The sequence below is a fragment of the Eschscholzia californica genome, unplaced genomic scaffold, assembly GCF_041429995.1.
Source record: "Eschscholzia californica isolate CP2 unplaced genomic scaffold, dmEscCali1.0.p SCAF_4, whole genome shotgun sequence".
Lineage (NCBI taxonomy): Eukaryota > Viridiplantae > Streptophyta > Magnoliopsida > Ranunculales > Papaveraceae > Eschscholzia > Eschscholzia californica.
This window is the reverse complement of record NW_028238461.1, coordinates 49,330,015-49,352,678: the sequence shown is the minus strand read 5'-3', so window position 1 is coordinate 49,352,678 and position 22,664 is coordinate 49,330,015. Positions and strand designations below refer to the sequence as shown.

The 22,664-nt window shown below is 34.6% G+C and overlaps 1 protein-coding gene and 1 pseudogene across 1 annotated transcript; both read left to right on the top strand.

Annotated features, from left to right (window-relative positions):
• The first annotated feature begins 2,273 nt into the window (after positions 1-2,273).
• Positions 2,274-2,877, top strand: LOC147545620 (arabinogalactan protein 23 pseudogene; annotated as a pseudogene).
• A 2,096-nt stretch (positions 2,878-4,973) lies between these two features.
• TERT (telomerase reverse transcriptase) lies at positions 4,974-17,224 on the top strand. The gene is made up of 13 exons (XM_086632950.1): positions 4,974-5,518; positions 6,263-6,340; positions 6,923-6,988; positions 7,065-7,197; positions 7,328-7,866; positions 8,261-8,375; positions 8,554-8,704; positions 11,310-11,448; positions 11,879-13,168; positions 14,088-14,671; positions 14,782-15,054; positions 15,209-15,489; positions 16,884-17,224. Exons 1-12 carry the CDS (start codon positions 5,213-5,215, stop codon positions 15,477-15,479), a joined length of 3,945 nt encoding a protein of 1,314 aa, XP_086489076.1. The 5' UTR covers positions 4,974-5,212; the 3' UTR covers positions 15,480-15,489; positions 16,884-17,224.
• Positions 17,225-22,664: the final 5,440 nt, after the last annotated feature.

Genomic DNA, 22,664 nt, shown 5'->3' with positions numbered 1-22,664 from the left:
TTTTGGCCCCAATTTGTGATCAACTGGTCGATTCGTCCTCCTAAGAGTTCGAGCGTCCTGTTTGGTCTCCAATAGTGTCTGAGAAAGTTTGTTTACTCTTCCATTTAACCCTAATGACATTCTGGAACTAAAAAATGTCTTTTAATAATGAGTTATTTTCTTTTTGGCCCCCTACTTTGTGACTAACTTCTTTTCTGGCCCCTTATTTTTTATAAATTCAAATTTGACCCCCTCTTTTTTAATGTAATGTCATTAACTACCCTTATTATAAATATATTTTTAAAATAAAATTAATTAGATAACATCTCTTTCCACCTCACCACTCTTTTCTTCGACGAAAGTCGACGGCCAGAAATTTTTTCTGGCGGCGACCTTCAAACATAAAAAAAAAAAAAAAAAAATCCCCTCCTATCTCTCTCTCTAAACACTCTGTCGAAGGAAAGGAGCCTCTGGTTTCCAAACGAGACCAGTTTTGGTTTCCATACGAGACCAGATAGGAAACCAGATGAGATCTTGTCTCGTCTGGAAACCAGGGGCTCCAGCGAAGAGGTTTATCCCCTTCGTCGGAGCTTTAGAGAGAGATAGAGTAGGGAGAGAAGAAAAGAGAGAGAAGAAAGAAGAGAGAGAGAGGGGGAGAGAGAAGATAGAAATTTTTTTTTATGTTTCAAGGTCGTCGGTCGAAAAATTTTCTGCCCGACGACCTTCGTCGGAGAAGAGAGATGTGAGGTGGAGAGAGAGGTGAGGTGGAAGTGAGATGGAGAGAGATATTTTCTAATTAATTTTATTTTGAAAATATATTTATAGGAAGAGTAGTTATGACATCTACATTAAAAAAAGGGAGTTAAATTTGAATTTAAGAAAAATAGGGAGTCAGAAAGAAAACTGATCACAAAGTAAGGGGCCAAAAAGAAAATAACCTATAATAATCCATCTCTTTCTTCTCCACCTCATCCAGTTATTTCCTTTTATCTCACTCTCACCTCCTTCTACCCAACATAGTAGTCAAAAAACAGTCGCCGACAAACCACTTTTTCGGACTACCTTCAAATTAGTTTCTTTTTTTCTTTCTCTCTTCAAATTGGATTTAGAACAATTTTAACTTTTATTTTCCTCAGAAAAGTCACGTTTCAAACAATCTTTACCATCATGGCATTTTCTTTTATTAAATGAAAGTTACAAAGAAACTAGTACTATTGTCTAATTTCTTTATCATTAATTAAAAAAATATCTCGTTATAATGTTTTTGGCAGTGGCGTGTCTGAGGGGGTGCGACCGCAGCGGTCGCACCGGGCCCCTCAAACTAATAAATTTTTTAAAAAACCTAGGGGCCCATAAATCTCAAATTAAATCTAATAACAAGAAAATGTAAAATGATTCAAATAAAAATTTGCAACTCAGTTGGTAAATATTTTGCGCAACAAACATGAGATCACAACTCCCCCTTATCAACTTTTTTTTGTTTATTTTCTCAATTCATTATTGTCTCGAATTGTTAGTAGTAACAACAACTATTAACTATAATCAACTAGTTTTAGTTAAAGACTAATTGTGAGGTATAATATTTATTGTTTGATTTTTTTTCATAGAGTAAATTTAGTTCGATGCGTGTGGTTTTTGCTTAAACAAATTTTTCGGAGCAAAAATTACACAACTTAAATTCATATGAGATAAGAAAAAATTTCTAGCTTAATTTATTTTGGATTTTTGCTAAATGCCTTATATTTGGAAAACAAATTTGCGTTTTAACATTATCGGAGAAAGGATCCTTAATATTTTTCGCACCGGACCCCCGCATTCTCAGCCACGCCACTGGTTTTTGGGCAAAGACTGACATAGTTCCACTTCATCGCATAATAACACTGAAATCAGCGTTAGATTGATACATAGTTGTGATATGGAAGTTATAACTTTGTCCATACCAATAAATTATTCTTATTAGACTTAGAAGAAAGTTAATCGGTCAACAGTGAACTCAATTGTCTTTTTATCATCTTTTTATTTTGACCATTCCCTAAACGTGTGAAATCGTGGAGGAGACCTTGACCGAGATGGAGATGGCTCCTAGAATCCACACCTTGTATGGCAAGTCTTGGCCCCCAAAAGAAATCAATGATCCCTTTTTCTCTTCAAAACTCTGAGCTATTACCTAGCAAATCCGAACACGTTAACCCACATTTCACGTTCTAATGAAACAGCTTTTAACTATTTTTGCCCTAACAAGTGAGAGACCATTCCACTATAAATACCTCCTAATACCCACATTATAACTCAGGCCAGCAAAAACAAAACATAAGAAGAAAGTAATTTGCTTTCAATTCTTCCTATTCTTCTTCAAGTCCCATCATTTCGGTGAGATATATCTCTATATTTGTTGAAGATTTCACCGAAATAACTAAATTACCATTATGGACATGAAGAAGATCGCTTGTGTTGTCCTCATCGCAGCTGCAGCTGCAGCCTCCATGGATGTGGTATTGGCTACAGAAGCACCTGCTCCAGCACCAGCCAGTGCTTCAACCGTGACTATGCCTGTTATTGGGTCAATTGTTGGTGCATCTTTGGCTTCCTTTTTCGCCTTTTACATGCATTAAGCATCTCGAAAATAATTTTTTTTGTTGAAGGAGCATCTCGAAAATAATGAGAATAAAGGAGTTATAAGGAGACGACGTATTGATAGGTTTGCTGGTTTAATTTTCCTCATTTGGAAAACAAATAAAAGGGGGAAATAATAAAACAAAAAGAAAAAGAGAAATTGAAGAAGTTGAATTTTCGTTTTGTACGAGTTTTGTTTACTTTAGTACGTAGACTGTTTTCTTCATTTTCTCCTCATAAATTATGGTAAATTTATAGTTGAGAGTAATGACTTTTGTTCCTTTACATTGGCATTTGTCCTTTTCTTTACTCATCATAATATTTTACTTTGACGTCAACAACCTTAAATATGGGTCCCATTCATCATATTCTCAAGAAAGCCAACCAAATTCTAACAAATTTTTTTTACATCTTCACCACATATTATATTAAGAAAATATATGTGTAGAGAGACGGGGTTCAATGAATTATAGTCTAATATTGATAAATCGACCTGGAAGGGTAGACATTTAAAGAGAGGAAGAGAACCACTAAACGCAACAAGTTATTTGATCTTCTTACAATCTGTTATCAGGTTAATTACGTTTTTGCCCTTATTTGTGATCAACTAGTCGATTTGTTCTCTATAAATGTTCGCGCTTCTTGTTTGGTTTCTAATTGTGTCTGAGAAAGTTTGTTTACTCTTCCATTTTACCTTAATGACATTCTGTAATTAAAAAAATTCTTTTAATTATCGAACTCATCCATCTTTTTCTTCTCCACCTTATCCATCTATTTCCTTTTATCTCACTTCCTTATACCCAAGATACTCGTCGAAAAATAATCGCCGACAAGCCAAATTTTCCGGCAACCTTCAAATTAGTATTTTTTTTCTTCTTTCTCTCTCTCTCTCTTCTTCTTCCTTTCTCTCTAAATTAGCTTTAAAACAATTTTTACCATCATGTTTCAAACAGTCTTTACCATCATAACATTTTCTTTTATTAAATGAAATTTACAAACAAACTAGTACTGTTATCTATTTTCTTTATCATTAATTAAAACAAAAATCTCGGTACAATGTTTTTGGGCAAAGACCGGTACAGTTAACTTCACCGCTTAATGACATTGAAATCAACAGCGATACCTTTTATCTTCGGCAATGAAAAGCGGAAAGAACCAATACAGAAGTGGGAGAATAGCCCGAACCCAACACCCTTGGGTCCTCGAGTTCAAGGTGGAACGCAAATGCCCGATATGTTGCGGGCATGTCCAATCTATTTGAAGGGTAATTAACGAGGGGAAGTGGATAGAGGGCCTTGACTAGATAAATGTCTTGTTTAACCCTGTAGACACGATCGGATATTCGAAATGAGTACGAACCGACCCATCCGACTAGTGCCGCAACCTCATAGATACAACCCTTCATTTTGTGGGTGTGATCCAAAGGTTTATCGGTCACTAGTATCTGCCAAGCAACTTAAGATATTTACGGTGCAATTTTTATTTTTGAGATGGATTTCTCTCTCTCTCTCTAGCTAGTAAATTATTTAGTATTTAAAGATCAAGTTTGGGATGTAAACTAAAATCATTAGGAATTAAGCAAAACTTAAACCCATATATCGTTCTTGTCGACCATCGGCCGCCGGTTATGGAGCCATTGTCCGAATTTCTTCTCCATCCCTTCTCCCTCCGTCGACCCCGTCTTTCTTCATTCGTTTGGATATATAAGACGAAGGCTACCTTGGTCTGGTTCAAATGGAAAAGATGGGGTTTCCTCCCTTTCGTTGAAACCCAAACAAATGAGTTTCCATTCGTCTTATCTGAGTTTCATATGAAGGAAGCCCCTTAGTTTGGTTCTAATCCAGATGAGGAAACCCCTTCGTCTGAAACACGAGAGAGAGGGAGAATCGTCGGGGACGATGGTGATCGAGTGTAGTGGGCGGTGATGTTGCTGGAGGAGACGATCAATTCTGCAAATAAACTGATATGTAAATAGAGAGCTCTGTAAATACCACCACCGATATATAAGGGGCTCTTAGACCATTGGATCATAAAACCCTAAGGTCTCTTAGCACCTCCTAGTGCTTTCATTTTTTTTTTTTGTTAAGAGCTCCTAGCGCTTTCACGGTATCTATATATACATTATTAACACGATCACTAGATTTTTGGTTGAATTTTAAATTTTTCTGATGTTGTATGATTTGAAATAAATGACTACCTTAACATTTTTAATGTAGTGTAAGTGTGAACAAGTCTTTTAAAATAAATTTTTATTTATTATTAGGTTGGTGGCCAACCACGAACCTGACCGACCCGACACCGAGAAGGTTTGTCTCGTCAGTCGGTCAAAAGCCTGAAACGGTAAAAGGAATTTGTAGTTTTGACGGGACCCTAATAAATGAATGGACACACAATTTTAGTTTTTGACCAAGACTGCCCTGAGAAGTTTAGTTGGACGGAGAACCCGATCGGATCAATTCCCACCCCGATAGGGGATTTTTTCCCGACATTTTTATCCCAACCGTACATCGTGGCGGGAAAATTGAATGAAATCTTACCTTTACTCTGACCATTATAAAATGGCACTTGATCGACAGCCTAATAAACGACTGGTAAGTTCTTTCGGGTGTCTCAGCTTTTAATGGCGAAGAAACGAGGAGTTCCTGAGGTTTTATGGAGGGTTTATCGTGACCGAGCTCGCACGTTAGCAGACACCATCATATCACTGCTTCCTTCATCTTCTTCTTCTTCTTCTTCATCTGAGGAGTGTCGATGCGGAGGAAGACGATGTCTCGGTTGCAGTGGTTTAGATGCTAATGCATTTCTTCTCCGGACCGGCGATCCTCTAGATTATGTTGTTCTCTTGACTAATTGTTTCGTTGTTGTTTCTGAAAATGCACCATCTCTCTCTTTTTTCGATCCTGATTGTCGATGGTCACAACAGGAGGTTACTCTCTCCCTCTCTCTCTCTCTCTCTCAAGAACACACTATCTATGGTTCTTTTTAGGGCAAAGTAAAAGAAATGTTGCATTTACTTGCTTGAATTGCTAGAAAGCCCTAAATAAACTAAAGTGTAGTTGTATTCCTTGATCTAAATGTTTTACAGTGATAGTTACTCTCTTTATCTCTCTAATTCCACTTTTAGGGCTAAGTAGAGGACCTCCTGCAAATTCTAATTACAATGCCCTAGAAAATTATGGAAGTTGTACCGTAAAACCTTAATCCTTGATTGATCAGAGTGGTTTTCTTCTGTTATCTTTTAGTACTAGAAAATCGTATTAGTAAACAATAACATAAAGAATGTGAAAGAGAATCAAATGCAGTTGATATAACACTTGCCTGTCACCTAGTTGCCCTAGCGGTATTGAGGGAGATGAGAGTGTTTTAGTTGTCAATTGATATCAGCAACTTATTAGGGTTGAATGTTAATCTCTTACTTAGTTGTGAGGACAAAGTTTACCAATTATCTGATTATCTAATCCCAGTTAGGGATACCAATGTTCTTTAAGCCTCCTAACCCTGGTAGAATTAACCGAGCTGTACAGGTGTAAAAGGTCCTGGCAAGTACTATAAGTTTATTTACATTTTTATGATTGAAAAGTCAAGTTACTGAATGTTTTTTTATTTATCTTTATTTATGCAAATTTAATGGCTTTCACCGTATAATCTAGTTCATTTACTTCCTTTTCAGATTGTCATGAGAACCATAGAGATGATGATAAGTGACCCACGGGAGCCGACTAATGAAATATGCAGTGGTTTTAGTAAGGCAAGGAACCTAGTGATTGTTTCTCAATTTGTTTATTTTGTAATATTTAGCTTAGAAAGCAGGGCAAGATCGATGTGTATTAGAAGAAATACTTACAGACACTTCATATTATGTTAACTCGGTAACTCAAAGATTTTTTGAAATTCAAAGATGATTTCTCTAAAAAGGGTATCACCAAAAATATTTAAGTTTGGCTGTATTCGTTGAGTTTTATATAAAATCGAGTATAATGATAAATTTGAAATTTTGTTTTAATGTAGTGATTGCGTAGACAAATGTGATTTTACTTAATACAAATATGAATTCTCTTTGTCTATGAGTATCTCAGTAATGATCTTACAGGACACTAGGACAGTCCAGTAAAATGCCGCTTCAGTTCCCACTTCAAGCTGGTCCAACCTCTTAAAGTAGGTCAAGCTCGAGCTGTAGGTTGAGATGTTATAACTTGTGACTATGACTTTACCTCCTAGAACTCTCAGGCTGACCATAAATAAACTTGGCTTTGCATTGACCTGGTTGTTTTCATCAACAAAAATACTTTGTTTAGTTGTTTACATCGTCAGTATTATCCTTTTCTGGCAGTTAGAACGTTCAAGTTGTGTTATGGATCTCTTGACAACTACAGCGTGGAGTCTTCTATTAACAAGAGTAAGTCTATTATATTGTTTAAGTGGAAGTGTGTATTAGGTTTTTTAGATTGGTGTAAAATGTTTGAAATATGCAGATCGGAGATGATGCCATGGTTCATCTTCTGACGTTTGGATCTATATTTTTGCCTGTTCCTGGCAAGAATCATTATCAGGTGGCAGGTGCTCCCATCAGTCAATTATGTCCCAAAATTTTGAACTGGGAATCAGGTTAGGAATATGTACACGTGTTTGAAATTTAAATCTTTCATGCCAAAATTTCCACTTTTACTTTTATGAATTTATTTGGGAAGCAATCCCCAAGGGGAAGCTTGAACTAAAGTAGAATCCATTTTGTCAGGTCCTTCAAAAAAGAGGAAACGAACTGCTATTTTGGAGACATCTGAAGTAGATACCATATCTGGACAGAGATGCAGTAGCTCATTAGGTTCTTGTAGTCCTATTGTTTCTGTTACTCGTCATGTTGATAGTAATCAAGGAAGAAACACAAGGCCATTACTTTCACGACTTTCAGGTAAACACAGTGTAAATATTTCATCAGAAATGAAAGTGTTAAAAACTTGCACTTCAGTTGATAGTGATCAAGAGAAATCCAAAGTGGTACTTCAACCAAATCAACCAAGTTCAAGCAAGTATAAGGAAAAATCAAAGAAGCGTGTAAGACCATTTAGTTGGGAACGGCGTAGAAAACGGCGTCAAGTGAGTTTGTCTGGACCTAATGCAGTAATCTCTTGCACTAATAATCAAAACTATAAAGAGAATTTCACTGGAACACTTGAAGAAAAAATCACTCCTACCAGCCTAACTTACACTGAAGGTGTGGAGCTTTCTTGTCTGGATCCGAAGAAGCAACAGCCAGTTTGTAATCATTCTAAGAAAGTAAGCTCTTGAGCATTTTCATTATAAAGAAAAAGTTATCATACTGAGCTGCAGGCTAGTGCATATTCATACCTCTTTTAACTATAAACAATTTGAATAGGTATGTTTAGGTTGAGGTGAAGACTTTACGATTATAATTTGTTGACCATGTGAAACTTGCATCCTGTCGAGCCATGAATAATTATTCTTCCTCGGTGATTTGTGTGTTAGCTTCAATCAATATTTGAGAGTTGGAAGCTTCAGAAACCTTGAGTCTTGTTGGGATAATCTATAATTATTTTGACCCAACTATCTTATTTATTTTGCCCAAAGTAAATAAGAAAGTTTTCTTTCCTCTCTTATTTATATTGCTTTTTATGTTTTAACAATTGGCCTGTCTGCACATACATTGCAGTGCTTTTGCTATTTAGTACTGGAAGCACCACAAAAAGTTGGAAGGGGGACAAATATCGACAGAAAGTTAATGTTTTATAACTCCAACTCTTCCTCCTCTCTTTTTCCTAGGAACCGTATCCTTGTTCATTTTCCATTTTGTATATCTGTGTTGGTTCAACTTTTTGGTCATTATAGCATGCCGTTGATTCTATGACCCATCAGACTCATTTCTATTTTTCAGGTAGACTTTGACATGTTTTATGACCCATCAGAGACATTGCTAATGTCTAATGTAACCTTAACGAACTTCAGATATTTTGATGAAATTGAAGGCCAATGATACAGATGCTGTTGTCCTCATGAAGGATATATTTGGCTTGTCTGATGGGTCCCTAACGTATTACATACCATGTTCACGTAGCCATAGCTCTTCTTTCTCTGGATGTGCTTGCCTGCAAGAAAAGTAATTTTTTTTATGTTTCTTGGTTAAACTATGTTCCAATAATTTATCATACTAGAGTCTTTCCTTGCATTTTTTTGAATTGTTTGAGTAGTTATCTCTACTTTTTTACTGCATTTAAAATGATGTTTGTAGTTTGAGCACATTCTCTTTTAGACAGTTCAGTAAATGCTGGTCATCTTCATGTTTACCTTTTGCATGAATAGAATAGTGAGTAAACCATCAATGTAGGCGCACCTATACAATTGCCATTTGGTTATGGCAGAAATTTTTTCGTTGTTACCGTTATTGACCCTATATTTACTTTCAGGAGTTCCTAAATCGTGTTTAACACTTTAACGTAAGGAGTACTTTTCACATTTAATACATGTTGCGCATATATACTTATGCATAAGTGGCATATCAACTAGTATATTTATTTCATAGGGTATTGAAAGTTAGTGAATCTGTAAAAGTTTATCGATGTTAGAGAGGTAGCTACATCTTCTTGCCCATAAGGAGTTAAATATCTCCCAATCAATATCCTGTCCAGTTGTTGGTCTCATCCAATCGCATGAATGTGCCCATATTTTTGTTTATCTTGTGAAAAAGAAATTATAGTGTGAAAAGAAAATATAAACTAGGAACACTGGACTAGCTCTCTGAACTTGTTTGTGTTGCAGTTCATTTTGATATGACTTGTAGGAATATTAGTTGGCCACCTTGTGAAATAGTTTACCTACATGGATAAGTATATTTATTGGTATCTGAGCTAGTATGATGTGATCGTAGTGAACGGGAGAATGAACGCCAAAGTTGGACGTCCTAGAACATAACTATCGTCTTAGTTGTTCATACCACGATTTTGCAAGTGCACCCCCTAATTTTAAAAATTGGGGTTCTGTATCCCTTTTACATAGGAAAGAACAATGTCGAAAGATTGGTGAGACGTTGATGATTGTAATTATTTAACTTATTGGATGTATGTGGGAAGCTAAAGAAGTAGCTTCAGCCCTACTTAGTACTTAGTAGAGGTAGAAGCAAGAGTGTATAAATAATGTATCTTCGAAATCGGCCTGCTCCTCGGCCCTTGGCATCAGCTGCTCTAAGTTTTGCTGTTTTGTGCTTCTTTGCAAAGAACAAGTGTGACTTTCTAGAGTTCTGATCCAATAGTGCTGATTTAACTGAAAGAGGACGGTGTTGCTGTTCGTCCTGCAAGCAATACTTTGAAGTGTTGCAATACCTCAAACAAATATCTGTAGCATATACATTATATAAACTCAGTAGTTTCAAAAATACATAATATAAACTCAGTTCTTCCCGTTTTTGGAATATATAATTTACAGATAGGGATCTCATTGGCATAAAAGTAAGGTAGAAATTGGAAATTCCCAGCCTTTCCAACTCAGTGCTTCAGTTTTTACACGCAGCAAGGGCTACCACCCAACTTAGTAGGCTTCCTCTTGAACACTCGCACATGCCTAACTGTCCAAGGGTCCGTGGGCTAAGGTTACTAAAATAATCTACAAGAAGCTTTCCTGTTGGAAAGCAAATCCCTTTCCCTTTTTCACATTGAGGCTTCTGTCTTGAGGATCATTGAGGCCAAATTATGTAATTTTCTCTGGGATAGAAATGCAGAACAAAATAGAATCCTGAGTTGCTTGGGATGAAGTGTATCTACTGATGAATAAAGATGGGTTAGGCATTAAGAATTTGAAAGCTTTGAAAAAGGCCCTCTAGACTGTATGGCTCTGGAGGTTCGGGCATGAGAGAAACGCATTATGAAGGAAAATTGTCATTGAGAAGTATGGACAAGTGGAAGGAGGAAGATCTTCTAGTAGACCACAAATTACTTATCATTGACAAGTATGTGACAATTTTTCCTAAGGAGCTTCAATGTGGCTTGGTGTCTACCATCCTAGATTTATATGGTTTTTGAGCAATCTATGTGAAATTTCCTAAGCAAGGGAACCATATTTGGAGCATCATCCCTCATGCCATTGTTTGGAGCTTTTGTAAGGAGAGGAATAATGCCATCGTTAAAGGAAAACAATTAAAACCATGGGAATCATTGAGGACATAAAAACCATTCTCTACAGCTGGAGTCAGGCGGGATAAATGGGGCAACTTTAAATTTTTTTTAGACTTGACTTCATTGGTAATTGGGAAGCCTTGGTCACAATATTATAACCATTTTTTGTAAGGTCGACAGGTACTTAACCTGAAACCTCTTTAGGGTCGACTCTAGATCTTTGTACAGTTTCAGTCATTAATATTAATTCGAATGATTCAAAAAAGAATAATTGTAAATTCTAGAGTAAGAAACCAAGAGAATACAAAAGTAGGCTGTATGCTACTCACTATCATGTTTAAGGGGTCCCTGCTTCTACTTGAATGTAAGGTCGATGTATCACTGGAGTAGATCATTGTATTTTTGCTTTCTTAATAGGAAGTTGTAGTTGTTACAAAAGGTAGTTTCTTCTGTTAGTAAGTGCTGTTTTCATTTTTTATTGTTATCAATATATCTATATATATATATATATATATATATATATATATATATATATGTATTTATCTCTATTTTATTGATTGCTTTATTTCATTTTCTATATTTGTTTTGCTTCATCAGCTTCAAATCACTTCGACAGTTGCTGAAGAATCTCATTCGCAGAGCACGAGGTTGCCAATATATGAAGTTGCTTGATAAGCATTGTGTTGTACCCGCAGTTTCACCCGTATCAATGGGAGAAGCTGAAGAGATAGTTGAGGTTAGCATCCTTTACGGAGGATCTCTTACTCATATCCTTCAAATGTTTTGCAGAATACTATTTGGAAGAGTGTGATGTAATTACCTCGAGTTCGAGGGTGTGATTCATCGGTATTCATGTATGTTTCATGAGATGTTTGCTTATTCAACTTGATTTCCTTGTTAGTGTCTTTTTCATTTTTTATAACTGTAGCAACGTCTCATTTATCGATTCATAGCTCTATCAGTGGACCATTTTCTGGAATTAATGCGAACCCACGATCTTATATGTATTCATATTTGCTTCATCAAAACTACCTGTTTATATTCATCTATGAAATATATTCTGCGAATCTGATATGTATATATATATATATATATATATATATATATATATATATATATATATAGATGTATTGTCGCAGATAGTTACATCATTGTATTGCTTTCAGGGGGATGAACTACAAGAGAAACTGCTAGACAGTGGTGATAATATTAAAGGAGAGGGCAGTCTTCCAGCAGACACCTTCCATGGCTCTCCTATTAGGTTCCAAGGGAAGCAGCACAGAAGCACTCCAAGCACCTGCGCTCACAAGCTTGAACTGAATGGGTGTTACTGTCAGAAAAGTCAGGTAATTTCATTTGTATGGGCTGTCTGTAGGAGCATAGTTCCTCAAGAATTGCTTGGAGCTCCCTCACAATGGAGATCTTTGCGGAGAAATATTTCGAAGTTCATCAGGTTGCGGAAATATGAGAAATTTTCTCTAAAGCAATGTGTGCATGGTCTGGAAACATCTTGTTTCTCTTTGATATCAGGCAATCATTCGTCATGCTGCTTAGAAAATTGTGTAGAAGCAGTTAGTTTGAGGAAAGATGAAGAAATGCTTAGAGGAAGCAATAAAATACGCAATGCCAAGCTTATTCTGAAAAACAAACTCTTCACTTGGTGGATGTATTGGTTCTTTTCGTGGCTAATAGTACCCATACTCCAAGCAAATTTCTACATCACAGAAAGTGAGGTCGGAAGGTTAGATATATTTTATTACCGTAAGCCTATTTGGAAGAATCTGATAAGTGAAGCTGTTACACACCTGAGAGAACGGAACTATCGGTTGCTGGATGGTAAACAATTACGACATATTTTGAGCAAAAGGTCCTTTGGGTTTTCAAAAGTCAGATTTTGTCCAAAGGGATCTGGAGTGCGTCCATTAGCAAATATGAGTGCACCATCCAGGATATCAGTTCAGGAAAGTTTACCTCGTGCAAAATTGTCTGTGAAGGATCACTTCGGAATGCCAAAAAGCATAGAGAAATTTGATAATTACAAGCCTGTCAATAATGTTCTTCGTGATCTGGGTGCTGTCCTAAAAGAAATGAAGATGAATCATCCTGAGAGGTTGGGATCGTCGGTGTTCGATTATAATGATGTATATAGAAAGCTAGCCCCATTTGTTATTGGTTTGAAGAATAGATTCAAATCCAAGCCGAGCGCTTTTGTTGTCATTTGTGATGTCTCTAAGGCATTTGATTGTATTGATCAAAATCAATTGCTTATGGTGATGAAAGAAGTCTTTGTGAAAGATGAGTACCTCCTTAAATGGTCTTCGCAGGTTGTCTGTACTAAGAAGTCTATGTGGGTCCATCGTAACCAAATGTTGGTGGGTCAGAGTAGTAAAACTTGTTCTACACAATCTACAGCATCTGTCCCTTTTCGCTCATTGCACAGAGTCATTACTAATCAGGTACGTCTTTCAATTTAACAAGGAAAACTTCCCAGTTTGGCGTGGTTGGAGTTGGATATAGCATAGAGCATCTACAAGCTGTTGATTATGTATTTTTATGTGCTGCATGAGATGATGTTTTATTATTAGCAGTCTCTAATATACTATATCACTTTGTATGATACATTTTGTGATTTACGAGGGAGAGAGAGCTCATGCAAATCCTTCTACAGAGTATATACTGCTAAACTACAAGCTGGGTTTTTTTTTTCCTTTTTCCTGGTTCTGTAAATATCAAATGGCAGACTTATCTATAGCAGATCATAACACAATTTCGCCTGCAAAATGGTTTGTGTATGACATAAAAGTATGGTGCTAGATACGTAAATAGACAGCGCAGACTTCAGTAGACTATTTTCCTCGGTCTTCTCTTCAATGAAACTTCTAACTTTCTAAGAGCAAAGCTAAACCATCGGTCAATTAGGTGTTTCATGTTTGTGGTGACAGAAATATATTAAGTAAAAATCTGTTCCATTGTTCTCTACTTGTTCATTGTATTCATCCAGAACTTTTCCGTTTCAGTTATCAATTTTGTTGTAGGTAACAGATTTGTGCTTTTGTGATTGTTGGCCTCATTATTTACTCCTAGACGCTTTCCGTAGATCTCCTAAGGGTTAGGTCTATAATCTATTGTTTTCTTCTTGTTTTGTCTCGATGCCAAAAGTTTAAAATATATGAAAACTTCTATACAAAGATGCTCGTTGTATATATTCGTATGCTCATTCTAGTTTAGATTGTTCTTGTTGTCTATGAATATGATTGTATATCTTATGGGTATATCGTATGTTATAGTTTTCTAACAAAAGAGACAAAGCATTTGCTATTCTTGTGGTTCTTGTTGATGATACAATCTCTCTCTTGCTTCTCTGTAATTGTATAGGAGACGAGCAGAAAGGTAATGAAAGAAAAGCTTTATCGTGATCTTGCTGAGCATATAAAACGCAATGTGCTGCAAGTGGGTCATAACTATTACTTGCAAGAAGTTGGTATACCTCAAGGAAGTATATTATCTTCTTTCCTTTGTTCTTTCTATTTCGCTCATCTAGAAGCCAAATTGATTTTTCCATTTCTTCAAAAAATTCACGAGAGTTCTTACTCCGAAGATGCCGAAGGAGAGTTAGAAGAAAGTTATACATGTGAAAATAATGAAGCAGAGAATAGCCTCCTGAATAGCACAACAGAATCTCCTAGTAATCACATTCTACTCAGGTTCACTGATGATTTCCTTTTTATATCACCTTCAAAGAAGGTGGCTGCTAGCTTTTTCTCTAGGTTGCAGAGAGGGTTTCGAGAATATAATTGTTTCATGAATGAGGCAAAATCCTGTACGAATTTTAGTATGGGAATCAATTCTAGGGTTTCGGCTAACAGGATCTACACAGGAGAAGACGGAATATCTTTTCTCCCGTGGAGTGGTTTGCTTCTTAATTGCTGTACTATGGAGATCCAGGCTGACTATACAAGGTTATCTTATTTTCAGTCTAACTTTCGATTTTATACATAACATCGGCTAAATTTGTATGCCTTTCTTTTGCATTTGATATGCTGAATCTTTTTTTTTTATCTTTGACCAGGTATTTGGGTATCCATTTGAATTCAACTCTTACCGTCTGTTGGCAAGACAAACCAGGTTTCCGTTTGAAGGAAAAGTTACGTCATTATATGCGAATTAAATGTCATCCTATATTCTATGACTCGAATATCAATTCGGCACCCACTGTCAGATTAAATATCTACCAAGGTTTTTTACTATGTGCAATGAAGTTCCATTGTTATGTCAGCAGCTTGTCTGACATACTCACTTTCCAGCCAGAATACTACTCTGAAATGATCATTAGCTCATTGAGGTAAACATTTCATATTCCATTACAGTGATTAAACCAAGTTTTAGATTTGTAAAATAAATCGGTAAACACTTTTAATGACTGCTTTCTTTTGGACCGGCATTTTTGTTTGTTTCAGTCTATTGATAATAGTAATGTCATGAATCTTTACTATCAGGTACTTGTATAAACTTATCGTGAAAAAGATGCGTTCTAGAAATCATGGGTATGAGGTCTGTCCAATTCTCAAGCTGAAAGGAGAAGAAGTCAAATGGCTGGGATTAAGTGCTTACATTCGAGTACTCAACAAAAAACAATCACGACATACTGACTTGCTATCTCTTTTGAGGTCTGAGCTGTTGAAATATAATGGAAGAATGGGGAGTTCCTCTTTGAAATATGCAGTTGATGATTCTCATTCCTCCGTCTTTTGGAAGATCAAATATTAGATTGATTAAGGTACGCGTCTAACTAACCAGAAGATTATATTTCAACTTTCCATGAGATAGAAACTGAGTTTTTGTGGCGTGTTTTCTGGTTTCTCTCGGTCTCAGTCTAGTCTCAATTACTTCCGTTTCTCATTATGCTCATTAATTAACATGTTTTTTGATGAATATAAAACCTAATACAATCTTAAGGATTTTCCAAACCTGTTGTTTATATTAGGTTCTATATCTAAAGTAATATCTACGATAACTACAGAAGCTATAGTTTCTAAATGATATAGTAGTAATAGTACATGAACTTGTAAGCTTACCTTTGTGTTCGGAATGATTACTTACGTTTACTTATGTCTTGGCAGTGTTTAGTACTTAACGGTCTTCTTGCCATTGACACGATGACACCATATCTAGCAATTTAGGGAAGACTGAAATCGAGTAGGTGACCGATGAAATTCATGTGTAAATAGAGTAGATAAGTTTAGCTGGCGCCCATAAAGAAAAGTTGTCAGAAGCCCATTGTGCTAAAAAATTAGTAGAGTGCTCCTTAGTGTTCAGGTTGATTTTGGATTGATGGATCCAACGGTTTTTCATTAGGTTAATACCATAATAATTAAGATAAAGAGTTGTTAATAAACTATGGAATAATTGTGGGAATCTAATACACGTCAATTATGTCTGAAGAAATCAAAAAAGAAAAGAAGACCTATACAATTATTGGGTCTCTTTCATAGATTCCCCATGTAGTATTCTCTCTAAAAACAAAAGTGCTTGCCTTGTAATAAAAAATTAGAGATGTTAGTGGGTCTTGGCTGAATTTTTCCAATTTGTCGCGTTTTTTTACTTTTCAGAACTAAAGAAAATTATTCTTAGAAAAAAAAACTAATTAATATATACATAGATATTCTTATAACTTAGAAAAATCAATAATGATTTTACGAAGAAGGATAGGATTGGGATCCGATTGGATGGGATAAAGATGATCAAATAGTATCTTTTAAGTTTTCTTTCATGTGCCTCACATGAAAATGGAGATGATAAAGAGGGTGTATAAACAAGAGAGAGAGGAAGGATATAAAAAGAGGATTGATCCTTCTCCCTCATTTATAAGCTTCATGTTTATTTCTATCATATTTATCTCATAGTTTCATATCATTCATGAAGAACTTTTTCTTTCTTTAAGTATAGTCTTCTCGGGAATCTCCTCTTATCCAACCTTACCCTTTAAACTTATTTAAAATAGTCTTGTCTTCTCCCTTTCTTGTGATCTCTTTAAGTATATAAATTTTTCTCCTTTTATTCTTATTATTACTAGAGCAATGCTATTCTTGTTTTCTAGTTAACCTCCTGAGTGACTAATTATATACCATCTCAATGTTTTATTACTAACATTTTGTTGAAATTTGATTTCAGATTTAGAAAACAATGAGACAGTAGATCAAATTGCGGAGTAGAAGTTTATGCAAAGAGCTAACACAATTTCGGTTCTAGTCTTTTAGTCGTTACGTTGAACAAACTTGTCCTACTTGATCTTTACGTAACGTTTGGAGTCATACTATTGTTTATATATTTTCAGATTCATCTTTACAATAGTATATTATAAGCAGAACGAGTAATAGTTAGAAATAATGTGGGGTGTCTAAATACAATTTATGTGCAGGGAAGTGTCACTACAATATTTGTCAGATAGATAAAACAGACGAGGGACATTATTTCGTGCAGTATATACCATGTATAAATTTTCTATTTAAGCATATTATACACATTGTAGTAGTGGTGCTGCAATGTGAGAGGAGAAGACAGGTCTTTCTGATCAACCAAATATGAAGCAAAGTAATGGTCAGATGAAAAGATAGCAAGGGGCATGGGTTAGTTTTGGACGGACTTTTGTCCCTACATTCACTTGTGTAATACATGTGGGAAATGCTAAATGTACAAAGAATCTTTGACAAGATTCTTGACAAAATGCTAAGTTAACGGTCCCGATCAAAGTCCAACTTTGAAAAACTTTGATCAACTTTTGTCTTGTAGTGAAAATAAGTCATTAAGTCGAGAATTTTGTCAAGGACTTTGTACATGTAGCACTCCCGAATACATCTTGTCCTTGTTCTAGAATCTGAGTCTGACTTTTTGATCTTTTATTGTGCAAACAATCCATTTGAAAAGTGAAAGTTTTAGACCGGCCGAGTGACATGGTCGGACAAGATTGTGAGAGAGTTTTACATTTTCTCTTTCAAATTCGTCAGTCCACATAACTCGACCGGAATTCACCCGTGAGATTAGCCGGGTAAAACTATCATTTTCTAGAACAAAAAAAGGTTATTATGGTTGAAATCTACTCCGTTTTTGAATAATAAAGAAAATGATTTATGAGGACAGTCATTTCTCGTATTTTAGCATTATAACTTAATTTATTTCTGCCAACATTTGGTTGCCAAGTTATAAGGATGAAATCTTCTCCTCTGTTTTTGAATAAATAAAGAAAATGATTTATGAGGACCGTCATTTCTTGTATTTTAGCATTATAACTTAATTTATTTCTGCCAACATTTGGTTGCACAAGTAATTAAGAATATTGACGTATACTCTAAGATCTTGGATGGGTTCTATTCTCAGAGAAAGTGAAATTTATGGTTTATTGAACTTGGGTTATTAAAAGGATAAATAAATAAATTTAGTTGAGCTTTAGACCCGTAGTTTGGTTGGCTTTAGGCCGTCGTTTAGTTAGGTTTCAAGTCTGGTCCAGTAAGGGTTTAAAATGTGGTAATTATCGTGTTTATCACATCTTTGATGTATTAATGTCTTGTAATGACTTTCGTAGTCAATTTCGAAAAAAAAACTAAATTTATTTCTATCCTAATATATATTTAATTATTCTTTTTGATAAATGATTAATAATAATGAGTGATGACTTGACTTTCATTATTGTCGTGGAAAGTACAACTATTTCACTGATATTTGAATGTCGATTTGTATAGTTCACTACTCTTTGTTGAAGTGGTTGGACACATATTCTGAAATCCATGAGGTTTTAGGATCGAATACAGTTTATTACGAAGGTTTATCTTTTTAGGCAATAATTAAAGTGGACGCAGGAACAACCGTCTTTAGGATTTTTCTATGGCTTTAAGGATCGAACCAAGATTCTTAGATATCGATTATAGTGTCCATTTAATTCATGATATATAAATGTAATGACTATTGGAGTCCAACATAAAAAAAAAATCGATTGGTTATAGATTTAATCAAAATTCAATTGGTGTTAATAACATTATTACCTTATCCGAAGGGGTGTAATCTAATTTGAGGCACTTTATATTCGAAAGTTCTACGAACTTTACTTATATAACTCTCATAAAGTTGAGGAGAGAAATAAGAATTATACCATGTATCTTTGTGTTGTTCACTTATGAATGTATTGATGGTTCACTCAAAAAAAGAATGAATGGTTGTTGGACCCAAAGTGACCTAACTGACATTTTTGTTAGATCTAATTTGAAACTTTGAGATGAAAAGGACATTGGAGTTGACTTGGTTTCAAATGGTCCCGTTACCTATTCTACTAACATTCGAACCAATTGTACCCATAAAAACAAACTTCTATACGAATGGATATGGGATTCCTTTTTCTATGAATTGTTTTTAGCATTTCAACAAAAAAATATGAATTGTTTTTAGCTAGTGTTATGGAATTTAATAGTTGATTTTATCTCTATCTATTCCAGTACGATTATAAAAGTTTGATTTCACTCAGTGGAGTCTACCTTTCAAAATAAACACAAATCCATTCTCGTAGCCAGTGTATTTAATTTTGGATGAAAATTAGGTTAACTAAACAAAATAACACCGGATCATTTAGGGAAAGGTATGGGTACACCTGAATTCTCATGCTAATCTTGATTTTACTAACTAGAATGTTGTAATAAAGACATTATGAATTCTCATGTTAATCTTGATTTTGGTGGTATGGTAAGACGAGAATTCTGAATAAAATTTTTTATCATTGAAGGGAAAGAAGGATAAAGGGAAGATGAAAATAGAAGATAGAATTTAGATGTAAGTAGACAAACCAACCAAACCAAAGTGTTTGGGGGATTTCTTTGATTAGACAAAAGAGGCACTAGTGATGGAATACAAGGGACTTTATTGTTAGTAGTAAGTATATCTCACTAATTTTAGGTTGAGACTACTTGTATCACTTTTTCTTCTTTGTCTTCTCTAATGGGTAGTGATTCCTAACAATTCTCAACTAACTCTATCTCCTTAAAGTGCAATAAGTCAATATTGATGGATTTGGTTTTGTCATTTTTATTCAACTTCTATTATTTACCTTACTTATTTTAAGATATGATTTTATTAAAAAAAATATGCACTAATTAATGGTAAGTATTTAAAACATACATAAACCAAAAGTTACATTCAAAAGAAGTAGATGGGAAGAAGACATGAAATGAAGTCATTATCTATAATCTCAATAAATAAAATTCGCGGTCATCTCAAAGCATTTATGTAACCTCATATGATGATATTAATTAGGCCGGGAAATTAACTGAGCTCACATATCTATAGGCGTACTTCAGATATTTACGTGACTCTCTGAAGCTCCAAAAGCTTAGAAACACTTTGATTTTGAAGTTGATCCAAATCAAACAAAACACGGCTCTAGGTAGTCCATTTTCTTTGTATTTCAGGCACTCTAATGAGTTACATGCTTTGATATCGTATTCTTACCCGTAAACCAAACTCCTTGTGATAAGGTGAAGGAATATTAGGACCATTAAATATGTTATAAATATGTGAACTCATTCGGATGAGAATCAAAATCCTTGTCCTCTTACCCCCCACCCATAAAAGGAGAAAAATAAAATAAAACAAAAGCAATGGATAGGATGAGAACTTTAGTGGTGAGACTCATTATAATAGGCATGCAGAGGTTAGCTGCAATATTACTACTTACTAGCTAGACAGGGACCACATTTTTGGCCCATTTACTTTTTTACTTGTAATTATAATCTGAGGCAGCACCATCACACTAATTTCTAGAAGAAATTTTTTTTTAACAAATTCATCATCCTCGATCCGACTGTGTCATTGTTTATCATTGATATGCAATCTTCGTCTACATTGGTAAATTAGATCTACTTAGTGCAACCATTTGAATTAAAATTACAAATATGTTTGTTAGTGTAACGATTCCGAAAAAAGTATTGACCACTAAACTAACAAATACACGTAAAAATCAGGTCTTCAGAATTGCTTCATCAAGATGCTAACTAACAAAAATAGAAATAAAAACAAAGTTATAATGATGAGATAAATAAAGCCAGTGACAAGAGATGACATTTCTTAATTATGCTCTCGAAGACAAATTGAGTATTTGGTCCCATACTGGTTCAAAGTTGATCATTAGGATAGCTTCTATTTTATGTAAATTTTATATCTCAAAGCACATTTTAAGTCTAATTAGACCTAAGCAGCTAAGCAAGACTTTTCTCTTGTTTAAACATGTCTCAATCTCTACTTCTAATTAAGTTTTACATATGATTTTGTCTAGACCAAATTAAGAATTAGGTTTAGATTAGCTTAATAAGTTGGGAGATTCTAAAATGTAAAAAGGAGGGGCGGATCCCGACATGGAGCCTGCCTTCTATAATTTCACATTTATATAATTATCAACAATTACTAAGCATAATTTCAACAAAAAAATAATAATTAGTAAGCATGACAACATGTGGTAGTTTTTTTTTTTGTTGAACTATCAACAACATGTGGTAGTTGATCTAAATATTGTCTAATATACAAAACTAAGATAAGTTATAAGAATAAAACAAGATTTTTTGTTTTTCATGTGAAAGTGGTATAAAATTTGATAAAGCAAACCCATTGTATATGTTATTTACAAATTGCAGTTTTGTAAAAAGAAAAATATATGAATGTTATTATGAAACTTAGTTTAGATATTACATTGGGTAAGATTGTAGTTATTAGCTCGATTATGGGTCTTTAAAGATTATTATCCATAAAGGGAAATCCTATGATAAGTTCTACGTGTATAAAAGAAAAAGAAAAATTGGGACATATTACGAAACTATACTAATTAAGTTGTCTAAAGTTTTTTGTACTTCACATTTTTGTGTTTTAATCTTCAATAAAATAATCATTTCAATTACAGAGATAGTGTTTCTATGTAGGAAAATGAAACCTAACCGCTCAATGCAACTCTTCTTAATTCCAAAATCTATTGATAGGCCTTAGTTTATTTTTTTTTTCTCTATCTAGCTTACATGCCAAATGATAGACAATGCCATTATGAAACTTATAAAATGTGACATGAAAGTTTTTTTTGGAGCATTTTCCCTACAAGAATGGTTGCATATAACTTTATAAGATTCAAAATCAAAAGGAAATGGTGGTTGTGAATTCATTGCTAAAAGTGTTGATGACAGGTATAAGTGGTCACCAACTCTACCTTCCTAATGGATGTTATTAGAAGTACAACTTATGTGTTGTGGATTCTATTCAATGTAGTTATGCAGCACTTTGTTGATGACTTGGATTGTCTACTTGGCGGGCCCTTCTCATAAGTTTTACTCAGGATAAGTAATTGCAATTATGATATTTCATTTAAATTTGAAAACACCCCATTATTTTTAGGATAAGTAATCTGAAGATTTATTTCAAAAATAATCCTAGAATTGCACCACACATTATTTCTAAATAGGGATGGAGTCTAAAAAAAAAGGAATAGGGATGGAGTTGTAAGTTTAACTTACTTTCAACCACTTTTCGATGATTAGTATAATATGTAATTTAATTTACAAAGTTCGTAATTTTAAATTTTACTCAAACTTTTAAGAGTTTTTTTGTATTTGTTGAATAAAGATTATGTTATTTATTAAGTTGTAAACCAACTTTTACTTTATTGTGGGGATAAGAATAATTGTTTCATTTGAATTTCGACCAAAATATGTGACAAATAAAATTGAGAGAAAAATAACTTCAAAATAACAATTATGGGAGCTCAGAAATCCAAACCCCCACTCCCAGATAGACCATAAGGGCCTCTCATCGAAAAAAAAGATAGACCATAAGGGATTAAAGTGACACATGATGCGTTGTGTCATAAATGGGTCTCACAGAGCAATGCCTTGCCGAGAACGGGTCGAAACCAACCTTTGGGCACCACTAAGTAGG